The sequence below is a fragment of the Tachypleus tridentatus genome, chromosome 2 (assembly GCF_004210375.1).
Source record: "Tachypleus tridentatus isolate NWPU-2018 chromosome 2, ASM421037v1, whole genome shotgun sequence".
In the NCBI taxonomy this organism is placed as follows: domain Eukaryota; kingdom Metazoa; phylum Arthropoda; class Merostomata; order Xiphosura; family Limulidae; genus Tachypleus; species Tachypleus tridentatus.
In genome coordinates this window covers 52737385-52762404 of record NC_134826.1, presented here as the reverse complement: position 1 = coordinate 52762404, position 25020 = coordinate 52737385, and the positions used below count along the sequence as shown (strand labels likewise).

General features: G+C 35.2%; 1 protein-coding gene across 3 annotated transcripts; it reads left to right on the top strand.

The window, feature by feature from the left end:
- The first annotated feature begins 888 nt into the window (after positions 1-888).
- Positions 889-20544, top strand: LOC143243821 (uncharacterized). Of its 3 annotated transcripts, none has more exons than XM_076487500.1 (9): positions 889-1317; positions 2410-2686; positions 4345-4454; positions 7364-7459; positions 8730-8837; positions 10236-10298; positions 12081-12153; positions 15242-15376; positions 16550-20544. In XM_076487500.1, the coding sequence occupies exons 1-9, from the start codon at positions 1234-1236 to the stop codon at positions 16564-16566; spliced, it is 963 nt and encodes a 320-aa protein (XP_076343615.1). In that variant the 5' UTR covers positions 889-1233; the 3' UTR covers positions 16567-20544. The 3 variants fall into 3 exon arrangements, with proteins under 3 accessions (XP_076343615.1, XP_076343616.1, XP_076343613.1); XM_076487498.1 differs by having other exon boundaries at positions 891-1317; positions 16547-20544; XM_076487501.1 differs by lacking the exon at positions 7364-7459 and having other exon boundaries at positions 16547-20544.
- Positions 20545-25020: the final 4476 nt, after the last annotated feature.

Here is a 25020-nt window from a genome sequence, read left to right as displayed (position 1 = left end):
CCACAAAACACTTACGACAACTGAATATTTTTATTGTAACAGCACTTCTTTAAAAACAGGATTTTCAGAATAATACATAGGAATTCTAATTGCAGACATTGAAATCTGTTAAGTCCACTTGTCTTAGACCTAACACTAATTAAGCCTTTATTAAGCACTTACTACTTAATAAAGCTACTTCTATCTTTCATAACAATACTACAGGTCATCCAAAAGAGTCAAACCACTTCTAGCTTCCATATCAGTACTTCAGATCATCCAGAAGAGTCAAACCACTTCTAGCTTCCATGTCAGTACTCCAGGTCATCCAGAAGAGTCAAACCACTTCTAGCTTCCATGTCAGTACTCCAGGTCATCCAGGAGAGTCAGTTTACTTTATTTTGCATCTCAGACCAAGTAATCACAATTTAAACGTCATATTATATATTGTTATCTGACAGCTTAGTAAATCTTTCCTGTCTTGTCGAGGACCCCCTCTATTATTAATCACTATCTCAGGAGAGAAGGGGAGGAAACATTCGGCTGATCATCAAATCCTGGTAAAAGTTATATAGCTGGTCTTATAGCTCGTTTTCTGTAATTGTTTAGTTAAAAAAATCTGAGTTGAGATAATGGTCATGTGAACTAGATACGTATTTTAGGCCTCTTTAAACGTTAATAAATTATGTTAATTTTAAGATATTTTGCTCCTGTTTAAAACTGACAGGTGCGCTATGATAAATTAATTTTCCTCCTTATATGATTATGCGCCATCCACAGGCGTTGCTCGGTGTGTAAAGGATGCGGGACTTGAGACTCGTGTGCCAACGCCACCTATCTTGGTTGTTGGTGTTCTTTCAAGGCCGGACTGGTATAACTGGTAAATCTAATTATGAACGGTTGGACGAAAGAAACAAAAGGGAAAGAGGGAAGAAGTCACTGGAAGGGAAGGTAGGAAAACGTTTCATCGCCATCCCGGGTCACATACGCAACGCGCTGTGTAAGCTGCGACACGGTGAATACAGATGGAAATCACAGGAAACCGTTTGTCTTTTTCCTACCAACCACATGGAATAGTTCAGTCACATATAGCGCTATCATGACGTGCAGTGCGTACCTTGAAGTACCAAGTCGTTGGGAAATAAAACAATTTCTCCACGTATTCAGAACCATTGCTATTTTAGGGAGAATTTTTATATTCGGTAAATAACCGTTTTGGCTAGTTTTGAGGCACTTTATTATTCGTAGAGGATCATGGGTAAACTTATCGGTATGAGGAGCTGTAGTGGCTTTCAAGACCTCAAGTTAGGTAGCATTGTCGTCTGCCATTATGCTATGGTAAGTTAAAAAATACTTTCGGAACTCGCCATGACAAAAAATGGATAATTAATAAAAATAGTTTTATACGCGTTTCCTGTTTACTGAAACACTATATTATCAAAATCTTCAAGTTCATTATGGTAATACTACAAGTTATTTGCTGTATTAATTCCAACATTAAAAGTAATTAAGACAGTTTAAATCTTGTTTCGGCATTTTCCGTGAACCAGGTTTTATTTATTTAGTGTTGAACAGTTTGGTTTAACGTCAGTAGGTGTTTAAACAAGAAATTTGTACCAGTATTTTATCTCCAGTTTATCAAAACGCTACGTTATATAATCTTTATTAATTCCCTGTTCAATTTTATCATATTTTATTTCGTTTATTATTCTAATAACAAAAATGTTCAGTTGATTCTTGATGAAACTATATTTATTAGCTTGAATCAAAATAAATATAATTTAATGCAAAACGCATAATTTCCTAATTATAAAAGTATTTAAGTAAACTTTAAGGTTAATTTCAACAGCTAGAGATTGCTATGTTAACTAAGTTTAATAAATGAAGATATTTATGGTATATAAATTGGTTTTACATAAAAACTCTGAAACCTGTTTAAAGAAACAACTATCTATTAAAACTCGAATGGAAATGTTTTATCATAAGAAGTAAGTTTGGTTTGTTGTGAATTTCGCGCAGAGCTACGCGAGGGCTATCTACGCTAGCCGTCTCTAATTTAGCAGTGTAAGACTAGAGGGAAGGCAGCTAGTCATCACACCCAACGTCAACTCTTGGGCTACTCTTTTACCAACGAATAGTGGGATTGATCATTACATTATAACGCCCAACGGCTGAAAGGGTAAGCATATTTGGTGTGACGGGGATTCGAACCCGAAACCCTCAGATTGTGAGTCGAGTGCCTTGACCACCTGGCCATGCGGCGCCATTAAAAGCTGACTTTTTATTATCTCCTCTTCTTAGCAACTGGGTCATGACTAACTGTTGTTAGTCTCGATTTTCTCTGTCTGTCCACCACCTGATCCATTTCATTCTATTAACATTTAATTATTCGGGTTTTATTCACCGTTTTTTGGATATTCTTGTTTCCAGGGCTTGTCATTCCTGGCTCTGATTCTACTAGTAGGAAGACTGTACAACGTAGATCGACAAGTCAGTCTGTTTAATACTATAGCGTCTGTGTGGCTCCCTGACACGTTGTTCTCTCCGAGCCCACCAAATGACGATAGTAATGAAGCGATCCAACCTGATGCTCCGGAGGAGACATCTAGTGTCCAGATTAGTAACCACACAAGTGAAGAAACTTCAGTTTTCATAACCAAACTAGAAATTCTTAGTAACTTGAAGTCAGACATTGAACATATTGTACGTAAGTACTAGAAACTGTACTGAATACATATATAACTATTGGAAACTCTACTGAATACATTATATGTAAGTATTAGAAATAGACAGTAAGTAGCTGTACAGTATTGAACAGAAACAATAATAGTCGGGTTAAGTATCTGACACTGTACGTGATATCCAACATTAGTTGATGTATTCATGTTTCTGTGAAATGAAAGTGGGTACAAGTAGTTTTCTGAACCATGTCGTTGTTTAATAAGTGAAATGCCCAAATGATTAAAAAACAAGTACTGGATTCTCGCTTCTTAAGCCTATTATCTAAATTTAAAGAACAAACATACAAACTTAGGCCTATTATCTAGTTGTTAAGAATGAACAAATCTTAGGCCTATTATCTACTTGTTAAGAACGAACAAATCTTAGGCCTATTATTTAGGTGTAAAGAACAATATACCAAGGAACTAAAAACGAGTTGTGTGACCGTAAAGATTTCATGGATCTCGTCCACGACCTCTATGTTAGATTAAACCATACCAATACTTGTTTAATTAATTTTGTGAAGATCCGGCTCTTTAATAACAATTTGCATAACAGAATGGTCCTTTATACATCCGGCTACTACGTCTTACCGTCATTGAGCGACATCTACATACGACTATATTTACCTATAAGGAAGTGTACGAAACACTGTTTGAAATAACTCGTAACAGGAAGATCAGGTTTTGATAAATATTCGTGAAGCGGAAGTGCAGTGTTAGGAGTGTGTATGTTTTTCTTATAGCAAAGCCACAAAGGGCTATCTGCTCAGCCCACCGAGGGGCAGTGTTAGGAACTTAACCAGTTATTCTGGCATGCACACTTCTATTTGTTCCAAAATGGGACTACAAATTTACAAAATGCCAGATATTTACTGGCTAGGAACAAGTAAGTCATACGTATACCAGTAAATCATAAGTCGCTATTGCACTTCTTATTATAAAGGCCTTTTTTGTTATAAGTTTTGTAAATTAAATAAATCGATACTTCTTTAAATCATGTAGAGTGTTTTGGATATTCTATCTTTTAATTCTTGTTCGATTATTAATAACGTTTGATCAAAAGTAAACCTTTACTATATACGTGTGTTTGTCTTATAGCACAAAGTTATACAATGGGTCATCTGTACATACCCCCCCCAAAAAAAAAAAAAAACAAGTGTAGAAACCCAGTTTTTGCGTTGAAATTTTTCATGCTTTCCGCCGAGCCACTGGGGGACGTATAAATAATATTTAAAAATTGAAAATATCAAGTACGTTAATAAAAACAATTCGATATACTGACAGACTGTAATGATCTATAACTAAATAAGCCATCAAACTTCAACTTATAATAATAGATTACACCATCAGATTGAATATCTTCCTTTGGTACTAATTATACCCCCACCACCACCTGGTTAAACCCTGCAACCTCTTTTTTTTTTTTTAAAAAAAATAAAGGCTTATTAATGATTGGTATGTGTAAGAAATCTCTTGAAGTAGAAGGTTCATATGGATTAATTAGGAGCCTAATCCAGATATGTGTCATTGGAAAGTGTAATAATAGTATGAAACTTAGCGCACGTACGAAAACGATCACGCGACGAAATAGTTTTCATGTATTTCACTGCGAGAATAATGTTTTGGTTTCGATTTCTGACAGTGGAATTGTCGTCAGCTCGGGTCACGTTAATCTTGAGCATAGTATTCGTGTTGGTGTACATCTTAAGTTGGTGGTGGATGGCCTTCTCAATCAACCAAGCCAGAGAGGGCGTAAGTATCATTTTAACTGACCCTCAAATACAACCCTTGTTTTCCTTATTACCCAAAGCTAAGATGTGAAATAAGCTATAAAAATAAAAAGTTAAATAAAACGATAACAATGTTTTAGTTTTTGATAAAAGTCTACAGGTAGTTTTATCTGATTAAGCAAAAAATTCCCAAATTCACTTACCTTTTACCATCTAAAACCGCGAGTATAAATATGAAACAATAAGCAAGTCAAACATGGTACACGCGTTAAAACCAAACTTTTATTTTTACTTCAGACACAAATTGATATTAAAAGTAAACGTTTGTGAACCATAATTAATGGTTCAATTTAATATTTGTTTAAAATTTTTAAACAGCTTGTCTGGCTGAATAATTCGCAATAATTCCTACCTATTATTGAAATTTCTATATAGGTTCACTCGAGTGAGTGAAAAACATCTCTTAACACACTATATATTCAGGAAATTAATATTTTGGTTCTCTATAATAAATTAGTAATTGTAGATAATATTAGCTTTTAATGTCATTCGGTATTACGCGTACCGATTTGTTATTGTTTTCTAGGGTTGTTATATTATTTTGTCTTAACCCTGCGTACGTTTTCTATACAGATTTTCTATAGTAACTCTTAATATAAAAATATGTAACTAATAATAAACTATTGTTTTGGAAACAAGCAAACAAAAACCCTCTAATACTGAAAATAATTTCCTTATTAATAAATAAATGAATATTGAATGTTGTTTTTTTTTGAACAACAAATACATACGTGCTTTCATCTGTCGGCTTAAATGTTTAGAAACAATTTTGGGGGCATTAAAGACCCAGGAACACTGAAGCAGGGTTAATTTTTTGTTGTTTTTTTAAATTTCACACAAAACTACTCGAGGGCTATCTGCGCTAGCCGTCCCTAATTTAGTAGTGTAAGACTGGAGGGAAGGCAGCTAGTCATCACCACCCACCGCCAACTCTTGGGCTACTCTTTTTACCAACGAGTAGTGGGATTGACCATAACATTATAACGCCCCCACGGCTGAAAGGGCGAGCATGTTTGGCGCGACGGGTATGCGAACACACGACCCTCAAATGACGAGTCGCACGCCTTAACACGCTTGGCCATGCCAGACCTAAAACAGGGTTAAAGGCTACTTTTACTGTTTCTTGTGTTATATTACGTTTACAAATATTTTTTGTCCTTTTTAATGTGCTTTCTAAATTCCGTTTAGAAAGTGAAACCGGAGAAGATGTCCGTAATTTTTCTAACTTCTTGTTATGTAAGTTATGAACTGTTTATGTAACAGTAACACTTTAAGTACGCGCGTCATTTCTTAATGTATTGCCAAAGCGCAGAATAGCATTCTGTTATCAGTCTAAGGTCTCGTGGAGCTTAATGGTTAGGGCACTCGACTCGCAATCTGCAGGTAGTGAGTTGGAATCTCCGTCACGAACGTACTCGTCCTTTCGACTGTAGAAGCATTATAATGTTACGTTCAATTCCTCTTTTAGTTTGTTTGTTTTAAAGGCCAAAAGGTTGGCAGCGACTGGCGTTGATTAGCTGTCTCTTTCCAGTCTTTCGCAGGGCGCTCGTCTCGTAATCCTAGGATCGCGGGTTCGAATCCCCATCACACCAAACATGTTGGCCCTTTCAGCCATGGAGGCGTTATAATGTTACGATCAGTCCCATGTGAATTAGTTGGTAAAAGAGTAGCCTGACAGTTGGCGATGAGTGGTGATGACTAGCCACCTTCCCTCTTGTCCTACACTGCTAAATTAGGGATGGCTAGTGCAGATAACTCTCGCGTAGCTTTGCGCGAAATTAAAAACCAAACCAGTTTTTCGCTTCTAAATTTGGGAAGGTGAATGCAAATAGCCTTTCCTTCCTTCGCGCGAAATTTAACAAAGGGCTCATTGTTCTAAAATATTTTTAAAATAAATTTATTTAGTAGCCTTTTAACCCCTAATTACGCCAATTTTTTTATTTGCTGCTGCCCCTTGTGTCCAGTGAAATAATTATCGTTTTCCCATTTTCTCTTTGGCGATAAATCTGAGTTAATTGAATTGCTAGTCACTTTTCACTGTTAACGTTTTTAGCGAAGAAACCGCGTAGCAGATTTCAGGGTATTCCTTTTTTATGAACCATTTTGAAATTGTTACAGGCTTGGGGAACAAAAGTAAAAACGTCTTAGATGCAAACTGTGTATTTCTTGGTTTTTTTTCCTTCTTAAGAAATAGTTAATGAGTTAAGCATACAGATGTTACGCTAAGTCTCAACTGCTTCTTTCTAGATAGCAGTAAGTTGTTGTCTGTCTCGAAATTTTCGCGCAAAGCTACATGGTTGTCCATAATTTCGAAATGATAGACTAAAAAGAAGGCAGTAAGCCAAAAAACACTCGCTGCAAACCCTGGGGCTCTTGTCTGCTCGCCCTCGTGTAGCTTTGCGCGAAATTCAAAGCAAACCTTGTCTGATCCAACAGTATGCCCTCTCTGTCTCACAATCCACAAACATTCATGTTCATAGTAAGAGTCTGCCCACTAGGAGGTCACGCCTGGCTTAGCGATAAAGGGCTTGAGGATCACTATAAGAAAACCTTTCCTTAACGGTTTGGACTATATTTCGATCTTTGTAGCTGTGAATAGTTCGTATCGCATCGTCACAAAAGATTAGTGTTACCTCTAATGTTATCAAGAAAAAAAAAAGACCAAATGAAACGCTCCTCGAGGAGAAGGAATAAAAAGTGACGTTTCGGCAAATCTCATTTTATGTTCTAAACACATAAATTGTTGTGTTTTATAAACATGATAACACCAGTTACCAGGATGTTACTGATCTAGTAGTAGCACAATTTATCAACTGTGTTTTGTTGTTGTTTTTTTCAATTCTTGAGCAGTCAATACTTTTCCCGCTACAGGGTGGCGTATCACTGAAAACTGTGCTGTTACTTGCTGTATTTGCTGCCATAGACATTGCTGCTAGTTCTGGCTTCGTGTTGCTACGTGTCATTATGGTGAGTAAACATTCAACCCCACCCACACGAACTATATTTTAATATCTTTGTCATTCTTAATAAAACTATTTGTTAATAGTTATCTGTATGATACACGCCACTAAATGAAAGTTTTGTGTCATCTGATTTCCACATAAAATAACAGTAACATTACATGATATTTATACGTTAAATATATTATCATTTCTAGATAGTAACTTTCTGAGATTTATTCCAAATTGTTGTGATTTATAAACTGAACTAAAATTGAAACATTTTATATCCCGTTATACAAGGAAGAAAGCGTTTGTTTGGTTTTGTTTTGTTTTGAATTTTGCGCAAAGCTACTCGAGGGCTATCTGCACTAGCCTTCCCTAATTTAGCAATGTAAGAGGGGAGGCAGCTAGTCATCACCACCTACCGCCAACTCTTGAGCTACTCTTTTACCAACGAATAGTGGGATTAACAGTCACATTATAACGCACCCCAGGCTGAAAGGTCGAGCATGTTGGTGTGACGGGGATTTGAACCCGCAACCCTCAGATTACGAGTCGAGTGCCTTAACCATCTGGTCACGCCGGGTCCTAAAGTGTGTGTGGTAAGGGCTAATGGTTCCTTGTCGACTAGATATACCTTTTTTTTAATGTTAGAGTAGTTTATGAATTTAGAATGAATATAATTATTCTATGCTGGTTCTATCTCTTGTGATATTGTTGGGATTATTACAAAAATACTGTTATAGTTTCAAATCATTTTTAACCTGACGAAACATGATTACAATTAATAATAGTTATCGTAATAATTTTGTTTCCAAACTGCATTATTACTTATTTAGGGATATTTAAAAATTGGTTAGAATGTTTAATTAATCCAGTTTTGTCATTTGTGTTCTCTAAATATCGTACTTTTATTAAATAAATTGTATTTCATTGTTAGCTTGGAGTTAGCTGGTCACATTTCTTGTGATATTATTGGGTTTATGGTCGATAACGCCGCTAACAACAAGAGTACGTAAATAATGCAAAGTACATTATTATCATTATAAGTAATAATACGAGAGAAGTACATTTAATTAACTATGCTTATTACAAATTAGCGTTTAGTTTTAAGTATAATCTTTGTTCTGATCAGAAGGTAACATATTCATCACAGGCGTATTAAGTTTTAATCCGAGATTAATATGAGATATATATATATATGGTGAGGATTACCTAGCGGTAGCAGGATACAACTAGTTTAAAATATAATTGCTTCTTTTATTTTTGATAGCCAATTTTGTTTCCCTTTCCAGTACGTGATGAGGGACCGTTTCTATCCGTGGAACATGCGTGCCCCTTCGGCCGTTGCTGAGACCGATTCCATCGCAGGCCATGCCGTTCTTCACTTACTCACTATACAGGTACGGCGAGGCTTAAAGTCTGCAGTTTACGTGATGTCATCGAACTCTATATCAATTATACAGGCAAGCGGAATACCAGGTTGCCTCCCTTGGATACACGTCAAATACCTATATAGCTCAAACACAGTGTACTGACAATGTTTGGAGGTTGGACACCATGCAAAACTAATAATAACATAAAGGCAGCTTTATTTTGTTGTGTCAAAAATATAAATATAACTGTGAGTACATGAAAATAACAAAACTGTTAGAAACAAAAGTCACTGAAGCAGTTTGTGTTGTTGTGTTATGTTCCTAACACCCTACTCCGTTGCTTCCGAACTTTCTTGGTCTGTACTACCCTATGAAAACGAATAACTTATTTACCTTTCACTTCATAGTTTATGTGTTTGTAATCCTGGATACAAGTGGCTTAATCTTGCAGATAATATACCTGTAATCCAAGATCAACAGCCCTAATTCCATATTTTATACGCTTGGAATCAGAGATTAAGAGGCCTATATTTCTTTAAATCTATACATATTACTTAATAAATTAAAACTAACTTAAATTCTATTACGTACAATCTCTCTACATAAAATATATTTCAAATTTCCCGTTAATATTCGAATAATTACTCCAGTCATAGCATGATAACGGAGGAATATTTAGACAGCAAAAAAAAAAAAAAAAAAAATCCCTTTGGCAGTTAATTTAATTTCCTTACAAAACAAGGAAATCGGAGGGCCAGGTGATTTATCCTGCATATAGTTTTCTGTGAATCGTTGGTTGGTTTAGTGTTTTATAGTGCAAAGCAACTAGACTATCTGCGCCTGCTGTGAATGAATCCATCTGTTAGGATTGGAATCCAAAGCAATGCAAATAGCATCTGTGGACAAAGTTAAGGGATAATGTATCTATTTGTGATCCAGTTATGATTATTAACTTACATCCACTACTTTGGAAACTTTTTGTCAATTATAATCTCGAACTAGCCGTATATATATACACTACTGCCATCTGTTGTAAAACACTTTATTCTTATTTTAGATTTGTTTCGGACCAAAATAAACGCGGGTTGAGGTTAAGATGTAGATAATGTTCCTGTTACGAAAGAAACGAGATATTAGAACGATTATGTAACGCTCATCACTAACCATTTGTCAGAGAAACCACTTTCGTTCAAGAGACTTGAATATTTCTAGCTTTAGAGAAAAGGGAAAAAACAAACATAAAAACGATAATAAATATCTTTTAAGTAACATTATCTAGAACTTCAATAACTGTTTTTACTAATTTGACAAGAAGAATCTGGAGTTTGCCAGGAATTATTTTAAAAATATATATTACATATAAAAATTATTTATTATTTAGCATCTTTTCTAGCGCAATAATTTGTTGTTTTTTTTATGATACAGTCCAGTTGCGCTACCAACGACATTATGGTAGCGATCGTCGTGGGCTTTCTCACAGGACTGAGGGTGAGTTCTACACATGTTTAAATTGCTTGTACACTACACTGATATCTCGTTACATATTTCCTGTACTTTAGAACTAGTTATATAGTTCCTGTATGTTAGGCCTCGTTACATACTTCCTGTACTTTAGAAATTGCTATATAGTTCCTGTACGTTAGGTCGTGTAGCATATTTACTGTCCGTTAGGCCTTACTACATCATTCATATCCATTAGGCCTTGTTGCATAGTTACTATAAGCCAGAACCATGCTACATAGAACATGTACTTTAGACCTTTTGCACAGTACCTGTACCGAAACGTTACAAGTGAAAGTACATTAATGTTTCCTAACATATGTTCCACGAAACACTGGGATTGCATGTGATATATCCAATGGTACCGCGAGAAAATTTTGTGTATTGTAGTTCGCGTGAAGTACAGCTTTTAAAAGCTCTTTGTTCGTTTGTTAATTTTGGGAATAGTCTAATTCACTATTAACCACATGTAACGAAACGTGAAGTTTATGAACTTCTTTCCTTCACTACAAGTTGCTTGAGTGAAACTGAATTTTTGTGCTTCATTGCAACAAAAACAGAATACAAGAGCATACTGAATGTTTCGTCTAATACGATAATCCAGCTGTCCAGCATCACTCCAAATATTAAACGAATTTGCAATCAAAACAAGCAACAACACTTCCCATTGAAAAGGAACTAACACTTAAAACATCTTTAAGACATTATTTATTTATTATGAAATTAAGATTTATATATTTTCTGGAATACTGTTTAGCTATAATTAATGTATAAATATACAAAGTAGAAAATAAAGTTCTATAATATACTAACTGGCGTAATCGACCCATTTGACAGCGAAATTAAAACTTGTAACAAATGATAGAGAATCGTACTTCTTTTTTTTTACGTAATAAACATTAAAAGCTGAATAAAATACACAAAGGTACCAATACTTAAAAGAAAGACATGCTGTTTTCAAGAATTTTATCAGTATCAAATTGGATGGGGGTGGAGCATCTACCCCATGACCTTCCTCATGTCATCCTGTAATATGTGACAAATTTGGTGCTGATTGCTGAAGAAATATGAAAATGTATAAGGAACACACACACACATATTGACGTTTATTAATACACATTTATGTGTTTATTATCTTTAGGTCTTGTCCAGCAACAGTTTGGTATTGTTGGTCAATAGTAGGTTTTGTTCTGTCTTTGTATCATGTTTAGCTATAGGTTTTATACTGTCTTTACCTGATATCTAATATTGTGTTGTATATTATTTGTCTGTTCTGTTCTTAAGAAAATAATTATACACCCATTCAAATGTTTTGTTTTGATCATTGTTCCTTCTTTGTCGTTGTCAATATATACTTAGTTTCTCTGTATCTTTTATAAAAAACACACCCAAATTTAAAGTTGAGGAAAAGTTGCCCTTGTCTCCTTTGTAGTGAACTTAATAAAATATATAAATATGTTTCTAAATTTTGTGTCAAGCTTTTAATTGCGGTTGAGAATGCTAAATAATATAAGTTGTTTTGTCCACGTTTACAAGTGATGACAAGAAAACTCATTGCTTTTCAAAAGATCAAAGAAATAGTGTTACGCCACCTGGTGTAATTTGTCATTACTTTCAATCATGAGAATATTTTAAAGAATACAGTTTCGCAAAACACGTTTTTTTTTCAGTTCTCTGTATATTTCCTTTCCTCACACTCATCTATATAATTCAATATTCTACGTTAGTTATCTTTCATGAAAACTAGTTATTTGTGTGTGTTTTTAACAGATATACAGTGTGGCATGTGTTTATTCATATTACAAGAAGGCAAAGAAGGGAATTATGGATTCTGTTCAGAAAAGTGAGTAAAGAAACGTTTAGTTTGTTCCTTCTGGTTGAGAACTACTATTTGTTTTGTAAACAAACTTTAATAAAACAAACAAAAACATTAATAGAACAAATAACATATTTTAACAGCTACAGAACAAACAATAAATTAAGAAAACAAAACATTCGCAGGACAAAGAACAAACAAAAGTAAACAACCATTAACGGAAAAGCTGGTTATATTGTACCGTTAAATTGAGTTCTTTTATCTGTATGCATTTACCTGTACCAGTTTATACCACTCAACTATCGTAGGTGACACATTTACCTGTACCAGTTTATACCACTCAACTATTGTAGGTGACACATTTACCTGTACCAGTTTATACCACTCAACTATTGTAGGTGACACATTTTCCTGTACCAGTTTATACCACTCAACTATTGTAGGTGACACATTTACCTGTACCAGTTTATACCACTCAACTATTGTAGGTGACACATTTACCTGTACCAGTTTATACCACTCAACTATTGTACGTGACACATTTACCTGTACCAGTTTATACCACTCAACTATTGTAGGTGACACATTTACCTGTACCAGTTTATACCACTCAACTATCGTAGGTGACACATTTACCTGTACCAGTTTATACCACTCAACTATTGTAGGTGACACATTTACCTGTACCAGTTTATACCACTCAACTATCGTAGGTGACACATTTACCTGTACCAGTTTATACCACTCAACTATTGTAGGTGACACATTTACCTGTACCAGTTTATATCACTCAACTATTGTACACATTTTCCTGTACCAGTTTATACCACTCAACTATTGTAGGTGACACATTTACCTGTACCAGTTTATACCACTCAACTATTGTAGGTGACACATTTACCTGTACCAGTTTATACCACTCAACTATTGTAGGTGACACATTTACCTGTACCAGTTTATACCACTCAACTATTGTAGGTGACACATTTACCTGTACCAGTTTATATCACTCAACTATTGTAGGTGACACATTTTCCTGTACCAGTTTATACCACTCAACTATCGTAGGTGACACATTTACCTGTACCAGTTCGTAGGTGACACATTTACCTGTACCAGTTTATATCACTCAACTATTGTAGGTGACACATTTTCCTGTACCAGTTTATACCACTCAACTATCGTAGGTGACACATTTACCTGTACCAGTTATACCACTCAACTATCGTAGGTGACACATTTTCCTGTACCAGTTTATACCACTCAACTATTGTAGGTGACACATTTTCCTGTACCAGTTTATACCACTCAACTATTGTAGGTGACACATTTTCCTGTACCAGTTTATATCACTCAATAAACATTCTTTAATTATTAAAAATAAGTTGTAAATTGTTATTATATGAGTGTATCTACACACGTAGCTATGGTACATGTTATAATTGTAATTGTCGTTTCGTTTTTTTGTTTTTTTTTTCTTTTAAGGAACATATTCCCGCCATAAAACCGACGAATTTATAATATTAATTAACTTGTTTCCGTTGTTAGCATAACTGTACTGGGTTCACTGGGGTTTGATGTGTTTTGAATTTCGCGCAAAGCTACACGAGGGTTATCTGCGCTAGCCATCCCTGATTTAGTAGCGTAAGACAAGAGGGAAGGCAGCTGGTCATCATCACCACCGCCAACTTTTGGGCTACTCTTTTACCAACGAATAGTGAGATTGACCGTAACATTATAACGCCCCCACGGCTGAAAGGGCGAGCATTTTTGGTGTGACGAGGATTCGAACCCCGCGACCCTCGGATTAGGAGTCCATTGCATTAACCACCGGGCCATGCCCGGCCTGGATTCACTGAGAGAAACCTGTTAATGCGAGAGAATATGTGCTAAGTTTAACTTCCGTATTAAGTCAAGCATAGTTGAACATGTCCTGGCTTAATGTGATGTTGTTTTTAATATGTTGCTAAGAAAGAACGCATATTCGCAATCTGAGAGGCCCAAGATTAATTATGTAAGATTAACAAGTAAGTTGCTTCTAATCAATGAGTTTTCACCTGTTTACTCTTTTTATCTACTGTAAGTGTTGTTCGATCGTTATTGCTAAGTATACAGGATAAAGAATCAATGTTTTCATCGCATATCAGTTGTTCCTACTGTTAGAGAAGGATAAACCATAGATAACTGTCTAATGGTCTTCGATAATTGTTCAGTATTAAAGACATTTCATTAAAAAATAATTAGCCCAGTACTGGTCTCATGAGATCCATTTAACTTATAATATTGAACTACATTTGCGCCACCTATACACCAGTTATATTTAACTGTTTTGAGAAATTCGTAGTTTTCATTGAACTGTGTTGTGTTTAATTCTCTTTTTAAGAAACTGTTGGGTGACATGTTTGTACATAATACACACGCGCGCGCATTATATAAGTTTGTGCGTATATCTTTGGAAACTTAAGGAACTTTAAACCACTGTTGCACTGTATTTATGCCCGGCATGATAAGGTAAGTTGTTAATGCACTCAACTCGTAATCAGAGGATCACGGGTTCGAATCTCCGTCACATCAAACATGCTCCGCCTTTCAGCAGTGAGGGCGTTATAATGTGACGGTCAATCCCACTATTCGTTGGTAAAAAAGTAGCTCAAGAGTTGGCGATGGATGGTGATGACTAGCTGCTTTCCCTCTAGTCTTACACTGCTAAATTAGGGACGGCTAGCGCAGATAGCCCTCATGTAACTTTGCGAAACTCAAAAACAAACAAACAAACATACACTGTGCTGTAACATTATAAACATTGTGGTGCTAAAGCAGTATTGCAATATTGCTGAACGGTACCACTAATTCATTACTACATCATTACTGTATTACAGTCCAGTGATAAGTATATTTTCAGTAAAGCCCCTCAAGTGGCACAGCGGCATGTCTGTTCACTCATTCTGCTAAAAACCGGGTTTCGTTACCCGTGGTGGGCAGAGCACAAATAGCCCGTTGTGTAGCTTTGTGGTTAATTCTAAACAATAAGTCAACTTTAAAATAAGTATTAATCACATACTGTTAGGAATAACTAATTAATTTAAAAATTTGTTTCTGTTCATATTTTTGTCAGGTTCGTCAGATGATTCGGAGAATATTTCTGAGAAAATGGTCAGACTAGAGAGGCTTAAGAAGATGGAAAACTCCGCCAGACAGAACCGCGGGGTGATATTTATGAGTTCGTGCCTAGACATTACATCGGAAACCGGTGAGATTCTATCTGTGTCGCAGTTTACATGGGTTTATGGTTTTATACTAGAATATCTTACAACATTTGAATGAATATATGAGGCATAATACTTGGCCCGGCATGGCCAGGTGGTTAAGGCCCTCGACTCGTAATCCGAGGGTCACGGGTTTGAATCCCTGTCCTACCAAACATGATCTCCCTTTCAGCCTTGGAGGCGTTATAATGTGATGGTCAATACCACTATTTGTTGGTAATAGAGTAGCCCAAGAGTTGGCGGTGGTTGGCGATGACTAGCTGTCTTCCCTCTTGTCTTAAATTGCTAAGTTAGGGACGGCTAGCGCAGATAGTCTTCCTGTAGCTTTGCGCCAAATTCACAAACAGACAAACAAGCATAATGGTTGACCGACATGTATCTTTTCTACGTGAATGAACACGTCTATACTTTTCTTATCGATAAATCTTCTTACGAAATATTGTTCTAAGTGTTCCCAATTATTATTAATAATTCATCCAACTAGTGACCGTCACAGCGACGTTTAGATGTATTCTCAAGACGGTTGGTATGGATATTAAAACTTTAATTAAAATAAAGTACAGAACGACGTTTCGACCTTCTCAGGTCATCTTCAGGTTTATTTTTTCCGTGTTACAATAAATATATTATGTATTAGTTCAGTGTTACAATAAATGTATTATGTATTTGTTCTTTGTTACAATAAAAAAATCTGAACTGAAAACAGACCAATGTTTTCAGGATCTGTAGGTGAACTAAGTATGTGCATGTATTCTGGCTATGGATCATAAGATTATGTGAATACGTGTTAAAAGATATTCAACTTTAATGACACTATTTATTAAAATGTATCGCAACTGATAAAGTGCGTCTTTGCCATTCCCTGGTGGTTCATCTACAAGTTTACGGGTTACAGTGCTACAACCCGGGTTTCAGTTTCTCACGGTGGACATTGTTGAAATAGCCATTATTATAGCTTTGTACTAAAACAATAACTACTCTGTTAAATATAATGTTTTATACCTTATAAATTAATGTTTATAATAACTTCATAAACATTCAAAAGCAGTGAATTAACAATTACTTGTGTGGATTGAATTTTTTTACTCTTTTACAGATTTTGAAACACTGTCTTGATGTTCTATTCTGTGCCCCTAACTTATTCTGTTTTCCAGAAGTAGTTCCAATCATCTGAGTGAACCACTTCGCGCGAAACCTCAAGATACTAAAACAAGTCGCCAGAGTAGAGGGCGCTTTTCAACCATCACAGTAACACCATTTACAGAGGAGGAAGACATAATGAACGAGTTGAAGATCCGGGCAGCAGACATGCCTGGTGACATGCAGCGCAAGGCTTTGGCAAGTGCCGCTCAAGCTATCAAAGTCTACACCACAGATAAACGTACAGCCGAAAGCATCAAGCAGGATTTCGATTCCCTCTACAGCCGCACGTGGCACTGCATTGTGGGACGCAACTGGGGCAGCTGTGTGACACATTCTAAACAATGTTACATTCGGATAGCATACCGAGATATGACGATCCTTCTTTATCGATCAACCTAATGGGAAAAGTGTAAAACTAAACAGATGAAGTGTAGAGATCAAGTGAGATCAGTGACAAGGTTTGTCTGTTATTCAATAAAATGTGATACAGTAACCAAAAGATGAGGGCATCTCGCCTTGATGATGTAATTCTAGCCAGTGCTCATTAGTACTGTAGCTTTATAACTTTTCAAATTATGGCTCTTATGATCGAGAGAATGTAGGATGGTTAAAGCTACGTCCCCACTTCCACAGTTGAACTTCATTGGACGTAACCAATTTACAGCAGGCCACGTGATTTAAGCTTTATCGCGTATTGATTTAGTTGTGTTTTTTTTCTGGCTTAGGTTTGCGTACTTCACAGTACATTGAAACTCTATACAATATTCACTGTAATGGGTGCGTCCGTTACTCTAGAAATTACCATTTCGACTGCAATTATATGATAATACATCTTACTCAACAAGGGTTAGTTCACACACACATATATATATGATATTTTTGAGTTATGATCTCTTCACTGAAGCTATATTTATGCAGTGTTTGAAAATTATATATATTTTTAAATTATAAAACAAAACATTTTTTTTGTTTTACGATTTGCTCTTGTCCAGAGTTACTGGTGAGAGTTGGAATTCTTAAAACCAGTATAACTTAGTGACGAATAGTGAATCACACTTATTTTTAGTGTGTTTTTTTTGGTGGGGGTCGCTCTAATTACTATTTAAGCTTCATATATGATTTTTTATAAACTAATTCGTTATGACGAGAAACCCACCTGAAGTAAAAATGTATTCTCAATACGGCTGGTGTGGTCTTCTTTGATCATCTTTTTGTTAACTTGAAGATGACCTAAGAACGTCGACACGTTGTTCCTTATTTTAATTAAAGTTCTAATACCCATACCAGCCGTATTGAAAATACATTTTTATAAACTAAATTTGTCTCCTGCGTTGAGTTCCAGTACTGTAAACTACAATGAAATTGAGTTTTTGTGGTTTCTGATCCACATCTTACCATATGAATTTGTTTACGCATGTCATTAATTCCATATGTTGCTATGGTTTTGCTGGACCTGGTCGTGTATAAAATATTTATATTATTTACCATCTCAGTGACTGCTATTATATGTTATACTCGATCTTCCTTATTTAAACTACATGTTCTTCATGGTGGCCGAGTTATGCTTATTTTTATGTTACAAAACTAGTATTTCAATTAAGGAATTTCATTTTCTGCTTAGTCTCCCCGTTTAAGAATCCTTCTCACCGACCTCACATCTGAAATGTTCAGCTGTGTTTCAGAACATTCTGAGTTATTGTATTGGTACGATGCGTACATTTTCTATATTTATTTTATAAAGTCTTTTTATAACTTGAAAATAAAAATAGATGAATTTCATACAATAACAACTGATTACTTTTTATAAATTATACAAAAGGAACATAAAATTAATTATGTTTGTGCAAAAATGAGCATGCTCCAGTACAAAATGGATGAAAGTTGTCTGCAAACCTAGAGTGAGGTTTTGTGCTGAAATTAACAAAACGTCAAAAGATATAAGCAGTCTGGACTTCATTACAAAATACACAAGGTAAAAATTATTCATGAGTCAATGCGCAAGGCATTCATGATGATTGATCCGTGAACTTTCTAAAATGATATATTTTTAATCATAGGAAGGATGGCCTGCCACAAAAAAACCACATAAGTCATTGGACAATAGTGGCTACTTTTTTGGACTGGTAGTGTTTTCATCGTTATTGCATCATTTCCAATTTGGTTATAGGTGGAAATTTAATAGTTTTCTTTTAAGGCCTCAGTTGTAACGAGCGCATAAGTGGTGCCCTCTGGCAGATTACTTCTTACGACATTAATATGTCTTCATGATATTCTGAATGCTTATTGTGTGATTTGAAAGTCTGTGAATTAGTGAAGACCTCGAAATGTTAATTTTTTATCACTTATGCTCGGGAAGATAATTTTGTGTAGAGCAAAGCGTCAGTTGATACATATAAATGAAGGGCATATATATATATATATAAAGTTGGAAGTCGTTTATAGTTTCGCTGTGTTAAATTCTGATTTAAAACAAATAATTTCTAAGTTATCATCTTGTACCTGACATACTGGTTGAAGTGTGGTTGTTATACCAAAGTCTTGTTCTGAGAAGGCCCGGCATGGCCAGGTGGGTTAAGGCGTTCGACTCGTAATCCGAGGGTCGCAGGTTTGAATCCCTGTCATACCATACATGCTCGCCCTTTCAGCCGTGGGGGCGTTATAATGTGACGGTCAATCCCACTATTTGTTGGTAAAGTAGTAGCCCAAGCATTGGCGGTGGTTGGTGATGACTAGCTGCCTTCCCTCTAGTCTTACACTGCTAAATTAGGAACGGCTAGCGCAGATAGCCCTCGTGTAGCTTTGCGCGAAATTCAAAAACAACACAATAACAATTGTTCGGAGATCTTTACTGTTCATCTCAACACAAATTAATCATCACTTCCCCCTTTTACAGTTCCACTGCTCTTCCCGAAGACCAATCCATTGTAATAACCCCATTCCTTTATTAATAAGTTATGTGTAATTGCTTAGTACGGTATGAAACGTAATTCGTTTAGATGAATACGCGTTCTTTTATGAAGTAACTTATATAAATGTAACACCACTGTCTGTTATATTTCCATGTAACTACTTTTCGGGGTTTAGATGTATCTTTACTAAAATTGGTATAATGGTTCATTATGTCGTTGAGGAGATACATAGACATTTTTGTTTTCGCTTTTTTGTGGTTCTTATGTACGTTTTTTTACCACTATCTCACCTCCTGTGGGTTGATATTTATCAAATGTGATATGAAGGTACATTATGTTCATTAAAAGGTATGTACAAATTTTAAATATTGCAGTTGGGGGAGAATGTTTTAGCTTTTATTTAGCACTACAGATGGATCTTTGTCAAATGTGTCATGAAGTTGTGTTCGGTCCATGCAGAGACACAGGCAAAGCTGAAGTTTCAAATTTTATGTTTTGTAGTTTTTATAGACGTTTTTGTGCTTTTTTTTACCATTACATATAAAGGAATCAGCTTTTCATGACCTAAGATAACTTTTTATTAATCATTAATTGATATAACTTCCGCACAGGAAACGAATACTCCAGCTGGTAGTTCAATATGTTAAGCCCAACAGTGGTTAATAAAAATTCATTTCCGGTAATTTGTAATGTTTACGAGTGTTCTCTAACACGTGAGTATATTTTTGTTTTCATTATCACGAATGGCATGTTCTCGATATTGAAGTAACTGCCTTTAACTTTGACCTTTGTTGTTAAACCCAACTTTCACGCTGACAATGACCACTGCCTTTATTATAAGGGAGTTTTTCAGTATGGTAACGAAATTACCTTCACTGTATCAGTGAAATAACGTATTCTGCTTTTAACACTTCTCAATACGTTTAGTAAATTAGCACTAAATATTCACAAGGTGTCCTGTTTCAGAACTTATTATTAATTTTTCCTGAAACTTTGTTAATTTGTGTTCTTCAGGGTGCCAAGAAAGAATGGCGCCGATGGGGATAAATGATTGTATGTTTCTGAATTTCGCGCAAAGCTACACGAGGGCTATCTGCACTAGCCGTCCCTAATTTAGCAGGGTATGACCAGAGGGAAGAGAGCTAGTCATCACCACCCACCGCCAACTCTTGGGCTACTCTTTTACCAACGAAGAGTAGGGATTGACCGTCACATTATCACGTCACCACGGCTGAAAGGGCGAGCATGTTTGGTCTGACGGAAATTCGAACCTGCGACCCTCAGATTACGAATAGAGTGCTTTAACCACCTGGCCCAGGGGTAAATGAATCTTTCCCTTTGACTTGGCATATTTGGTTGGAGTCTCATTACATAAAATACCAAACTCTTGACTTTAATAACTGAAGTATAGCATTTGTTGCACGAGATTATCTGTAACTTCATGAGAGGTCACCATGATATAACCTATAGAACATATTGTAGTCCTTGTGCAGTTTTGGCAAATAAGATACTTTGGAATCTTTCTCTTGGTCCTAGGTTAGAATACCTTCACATGACATGTGCTCCACATAAATGAAGTAAGAAATGACAATTTGTAGCGACAAATCGCAGCAGTAAATATAGAAATAGGATCTTTAAAAGCAAATATATTAAACGACTTGCATTCTTTAGGTATTTTCTGATATTTACATACAGTTTTAATTGGTCAGTGATACCACTGTGTTTCTAATTCTAATAAAAAACTTGGCGTTTTTTGGGGGGCTCAAAACTTAAAATCTGATATTTATTTCAATATTAGTTAAAACTTACTTTCAATGTGATTTGACAGTGTTATTCTATATAACAGTGATATTTTATTTTCCAACAAAGATTTGAGAACTCCTATTGGTAGCAGAATTTAGCACTAACGTTTGATGAATTCCCATTGGCAGAAAGACATGACAATAGGGTGTAGTGAATTCCTATTGGTGCAAGATAATGTGTGATGAATTTCTATTGGTAGCGTAATCTAACAATAATGTTTCATGAATTTAAGTTGGTTTAATAATTTAAAGATACAATTATTTCATATTTATATATAGAATTAAGTAATTAAGATTGTAATTAAAATCATAGATTATCTCAATCAGTATAAAGTATCTCCATCCCCGTGTGATTCGATCAGTATAAAGTATCTCCATCCCCGTGTAATTTGATCAGTATAAAGTATCTCCATCCCCGTGTGATTCGATCAGTGTAAAGTATCTCCATCCCCGTGTGATTCGATCAGTGTAAAGTATCTCCATCCCCGTGTGATCCGATCAGTATAAAGTATCTCCATCCCCGTGTGATCCGATGAGTATAAAGTATCTCCATCCCCGTGTGATCTGATCAGTGTAAAGCATCTCCATCCCCGTGTGATCCGATCAGTGTAAAACATCTCCATCCCCGTGTGATCCGATCAGTGTAAAGTATCTCCATCCCCGTGTGATCCGATCAGTACAAAGTATCTCCAATCTTGTTATCCAATCACACTTCCAGCTAATACGGTATAAAACCTCTTTATGTGACGACAAATTGTTATTCATATATGTTATTTTCTAGATAACGGTCGCAATTCTTAGCATATAATGATAATAATAACCTCTGGTCAGTGTAAAGATTAAAGTAAGAATCCACTTGTCTATCAGCAGAGATATTTAAATATACTTGCTGTGTATTGTTTAATTCAAACCTTTCAGAGATATTTAAATATACCTGCTGTGTATTGTTTAATTCAAACCTTTCAGAGATATTTAAATATGCCTGCTGTGTATTGTTTAATTCAAACCTTTCAGAGATATTTAAATATGCCTGCTGTGTATTGTTTAATTCAAGCCTTTCAGAGATATTTAAATATACCTGCTGTGTATTGTTTAATTCAAGCCTTTCAGAGATATTTAAATATACCTGCTGTGTATTGTTTAATTCAAACCTTTCAGAGATATTTAAATATGCCTGCTGTGTATTGTTTAATTCAAACCTTTCAGAGATATTTAAATATGCCTGCTGTGTATTGTTTAATTCAAGCCTTTCAGATATATTTAAATATACCTGCTGTGTATTGTTTAATTCAAGCCTTTCAGAGATATTTAAGTATGCCTGCTGTGTATTGTTTAATTCAAGCCTTTCAGAGATATTTAAATATGCCTGCTGTGTATTGTTTAATTCAACCCTTTCAGCAATAATTAATACACGTATTGATTCAATTAAAAATATGAGTTATTTTTCACACAATACTAAGTAACAAATAGTTCAACAAATAAAGAGCGAAATACTAAAGAGAACAAATTGTTTATGATATATGATACTAGATATTTATACTATAAATAAAAATCGATAAAATTATAAATGAAAAACAGTTGTTCCGAATAAAACAAAGAAATTAGTACACACACACATACACATCAGACAATAAAGATTTAACCGAAATATCATTGAGGTTTATTTCTTTGTAGATAAGCACAAAGCTGCACAATGGGTTATCTCTGCTGTATTCACCACGAGTATCGAAACCCGGTTTCTAGCGTTGTAATTCCGCATACGTAGCACTGGGGACTTAACTGCTGTACCGATCCCAGAACAAAAGGTTACTTAAATTACAGTGTGACACGTTTTATTAAAATGTAGTATTTGTTTTTTCTGTACCTTTAATAGTTACAGTCAAATTAAATCAAAGCAATTTAAAGAAAGGAAAAATTAGAACTTTCTGTAACATACCTCTAACGAATCTTAATGTGAAACATCCATTGAAACCTGAATTTATAAGTTCCTTTGCTATAATTTGTTTTTTCGTCAGGTAAATGTCTTCCATAACACAAGGTCAAGACACTTGAAAGGTTACGTAGGTCCGACATGGCCAGATGGTCAAGGCGTTGAACTCGTAATTTGAGGGTTGTGGATTCGAATTTCCCTCATACCAAACATGCTCGCCCTTTCAGACGTGGGGGTGTTATAATTTGAGGGTCGCGGGTTTGAATCCCCCTCACACCAAACATGCTCGCCCTTTCAGCCGTGAAGGTGTTATAATATGACTGTGAATACCATTATTCGTTGGTAAAAGAGTAGCCCAAGAGGTGTTGGTGGGTGGTGATGTCCAGCTGCCTTCCCTCTTGTCTTACACAGCTAAAATAGAGATAGCTAACGCAAATAGCTCTCGTGTAGCTTTTCGCAAAATTCCAAACAAAACACACGAACAAAAATTAAGTTGTTATGTATGTAAATATTGAAACGAAGGAATAACACATATAGAAAGGTGAGTATGTTTACAGGTATGAATAGATAGAAATAAAATTAGCTGGTATCTGGTGGTTATGTATGTATGTGTGTGTGTATATATATATGACAAATTAAAACATTCGATCCACATAAAATGCGATAAAAGGTACATGAATTTTATTCCGACTGAGCATGCGCAATTGACCACGCAATAATCTACATGTTTACTAAGAACGTTCTTTTGTATAAGTTACAAAAGTATTCATATCTCTAATACATCTTGTTAACTGGACAACGCTATATATACACACAGAAAGAAAACGAAAGTGGTAAGTAACTTCAATTATTTATAGACTAGGACAACAAATTCCAATGAAAGTTTCTGTGGAAGGTCCACTTTTCACTCTTTTCGAAATCAATTTTTTTTTAAATAAAACAATGTACATATATTTCGAATTACGTCATCGCACGAATCGAAACCCGTGACTCGTTCGAAGCTATACAAACACTTTTCCAAAACTCCATAAGTGAATAAACCAATTTAATGCTGTTTGTTTATTATGTTTGACTATAAATTTACGAAACGTCTCTGCTGAAGTAACTTTGTTATAAATGTAATATATCTTACCAAAATAATTATATTTTATTTCATCTTCTAGTTTGTTCTTGGCGTTTATTATAAAAACGACCTTGGACTAATTTTTAAAGAATGTATCCAGGACAACCTTCTTTAATGACACGATTGTCTTGAAAAATGTTGTTGATTTAAAAGATTTGTTTTTTACACGTACCGTATTTCTGATCGTTTCTATTAAAGCATTTTACAAAAGCGTTTCGGTTGTTTCACCAAATTTTATCATCTCTTATTTGATTATATCCTAATTACAGATAACTTTGTTAATGTCCTTTGTTTATTGTTTGGTTATACTTAAAGAGATCTTTGTTTTATATTTTATTGTTTATTTGTTTATCTATGTTTCTCAACTGTTCGCACAGATGTTGTGATAAAGCAATCTAAATCACATGAATCTATCTGTTTTGACTAAAGGACATTAGCTTTCTATTTGTGTTCAAAAGAGCGATTTTTTCCTTCTTAAGAGCGAAGCTTTCCACAACTATATAACAAATACTAAAAAAGCTTAAAGCACAAAGGTTAGGAAACAAGTTACCTGGAAACGTTTCAAGTTAGCAGTTCTAACCAGAGAATACTAAATAAAGAACCCAGAAGAGATGCAAGATAAAACTGGCAAAAGATCTAATTTCTTGCAAGAATACACGTTTTTTTTTCTCTTTGTGTTTTTAAATTTGTTTTGGTTGTGTAACAGAAGAGAAGTCGTTTC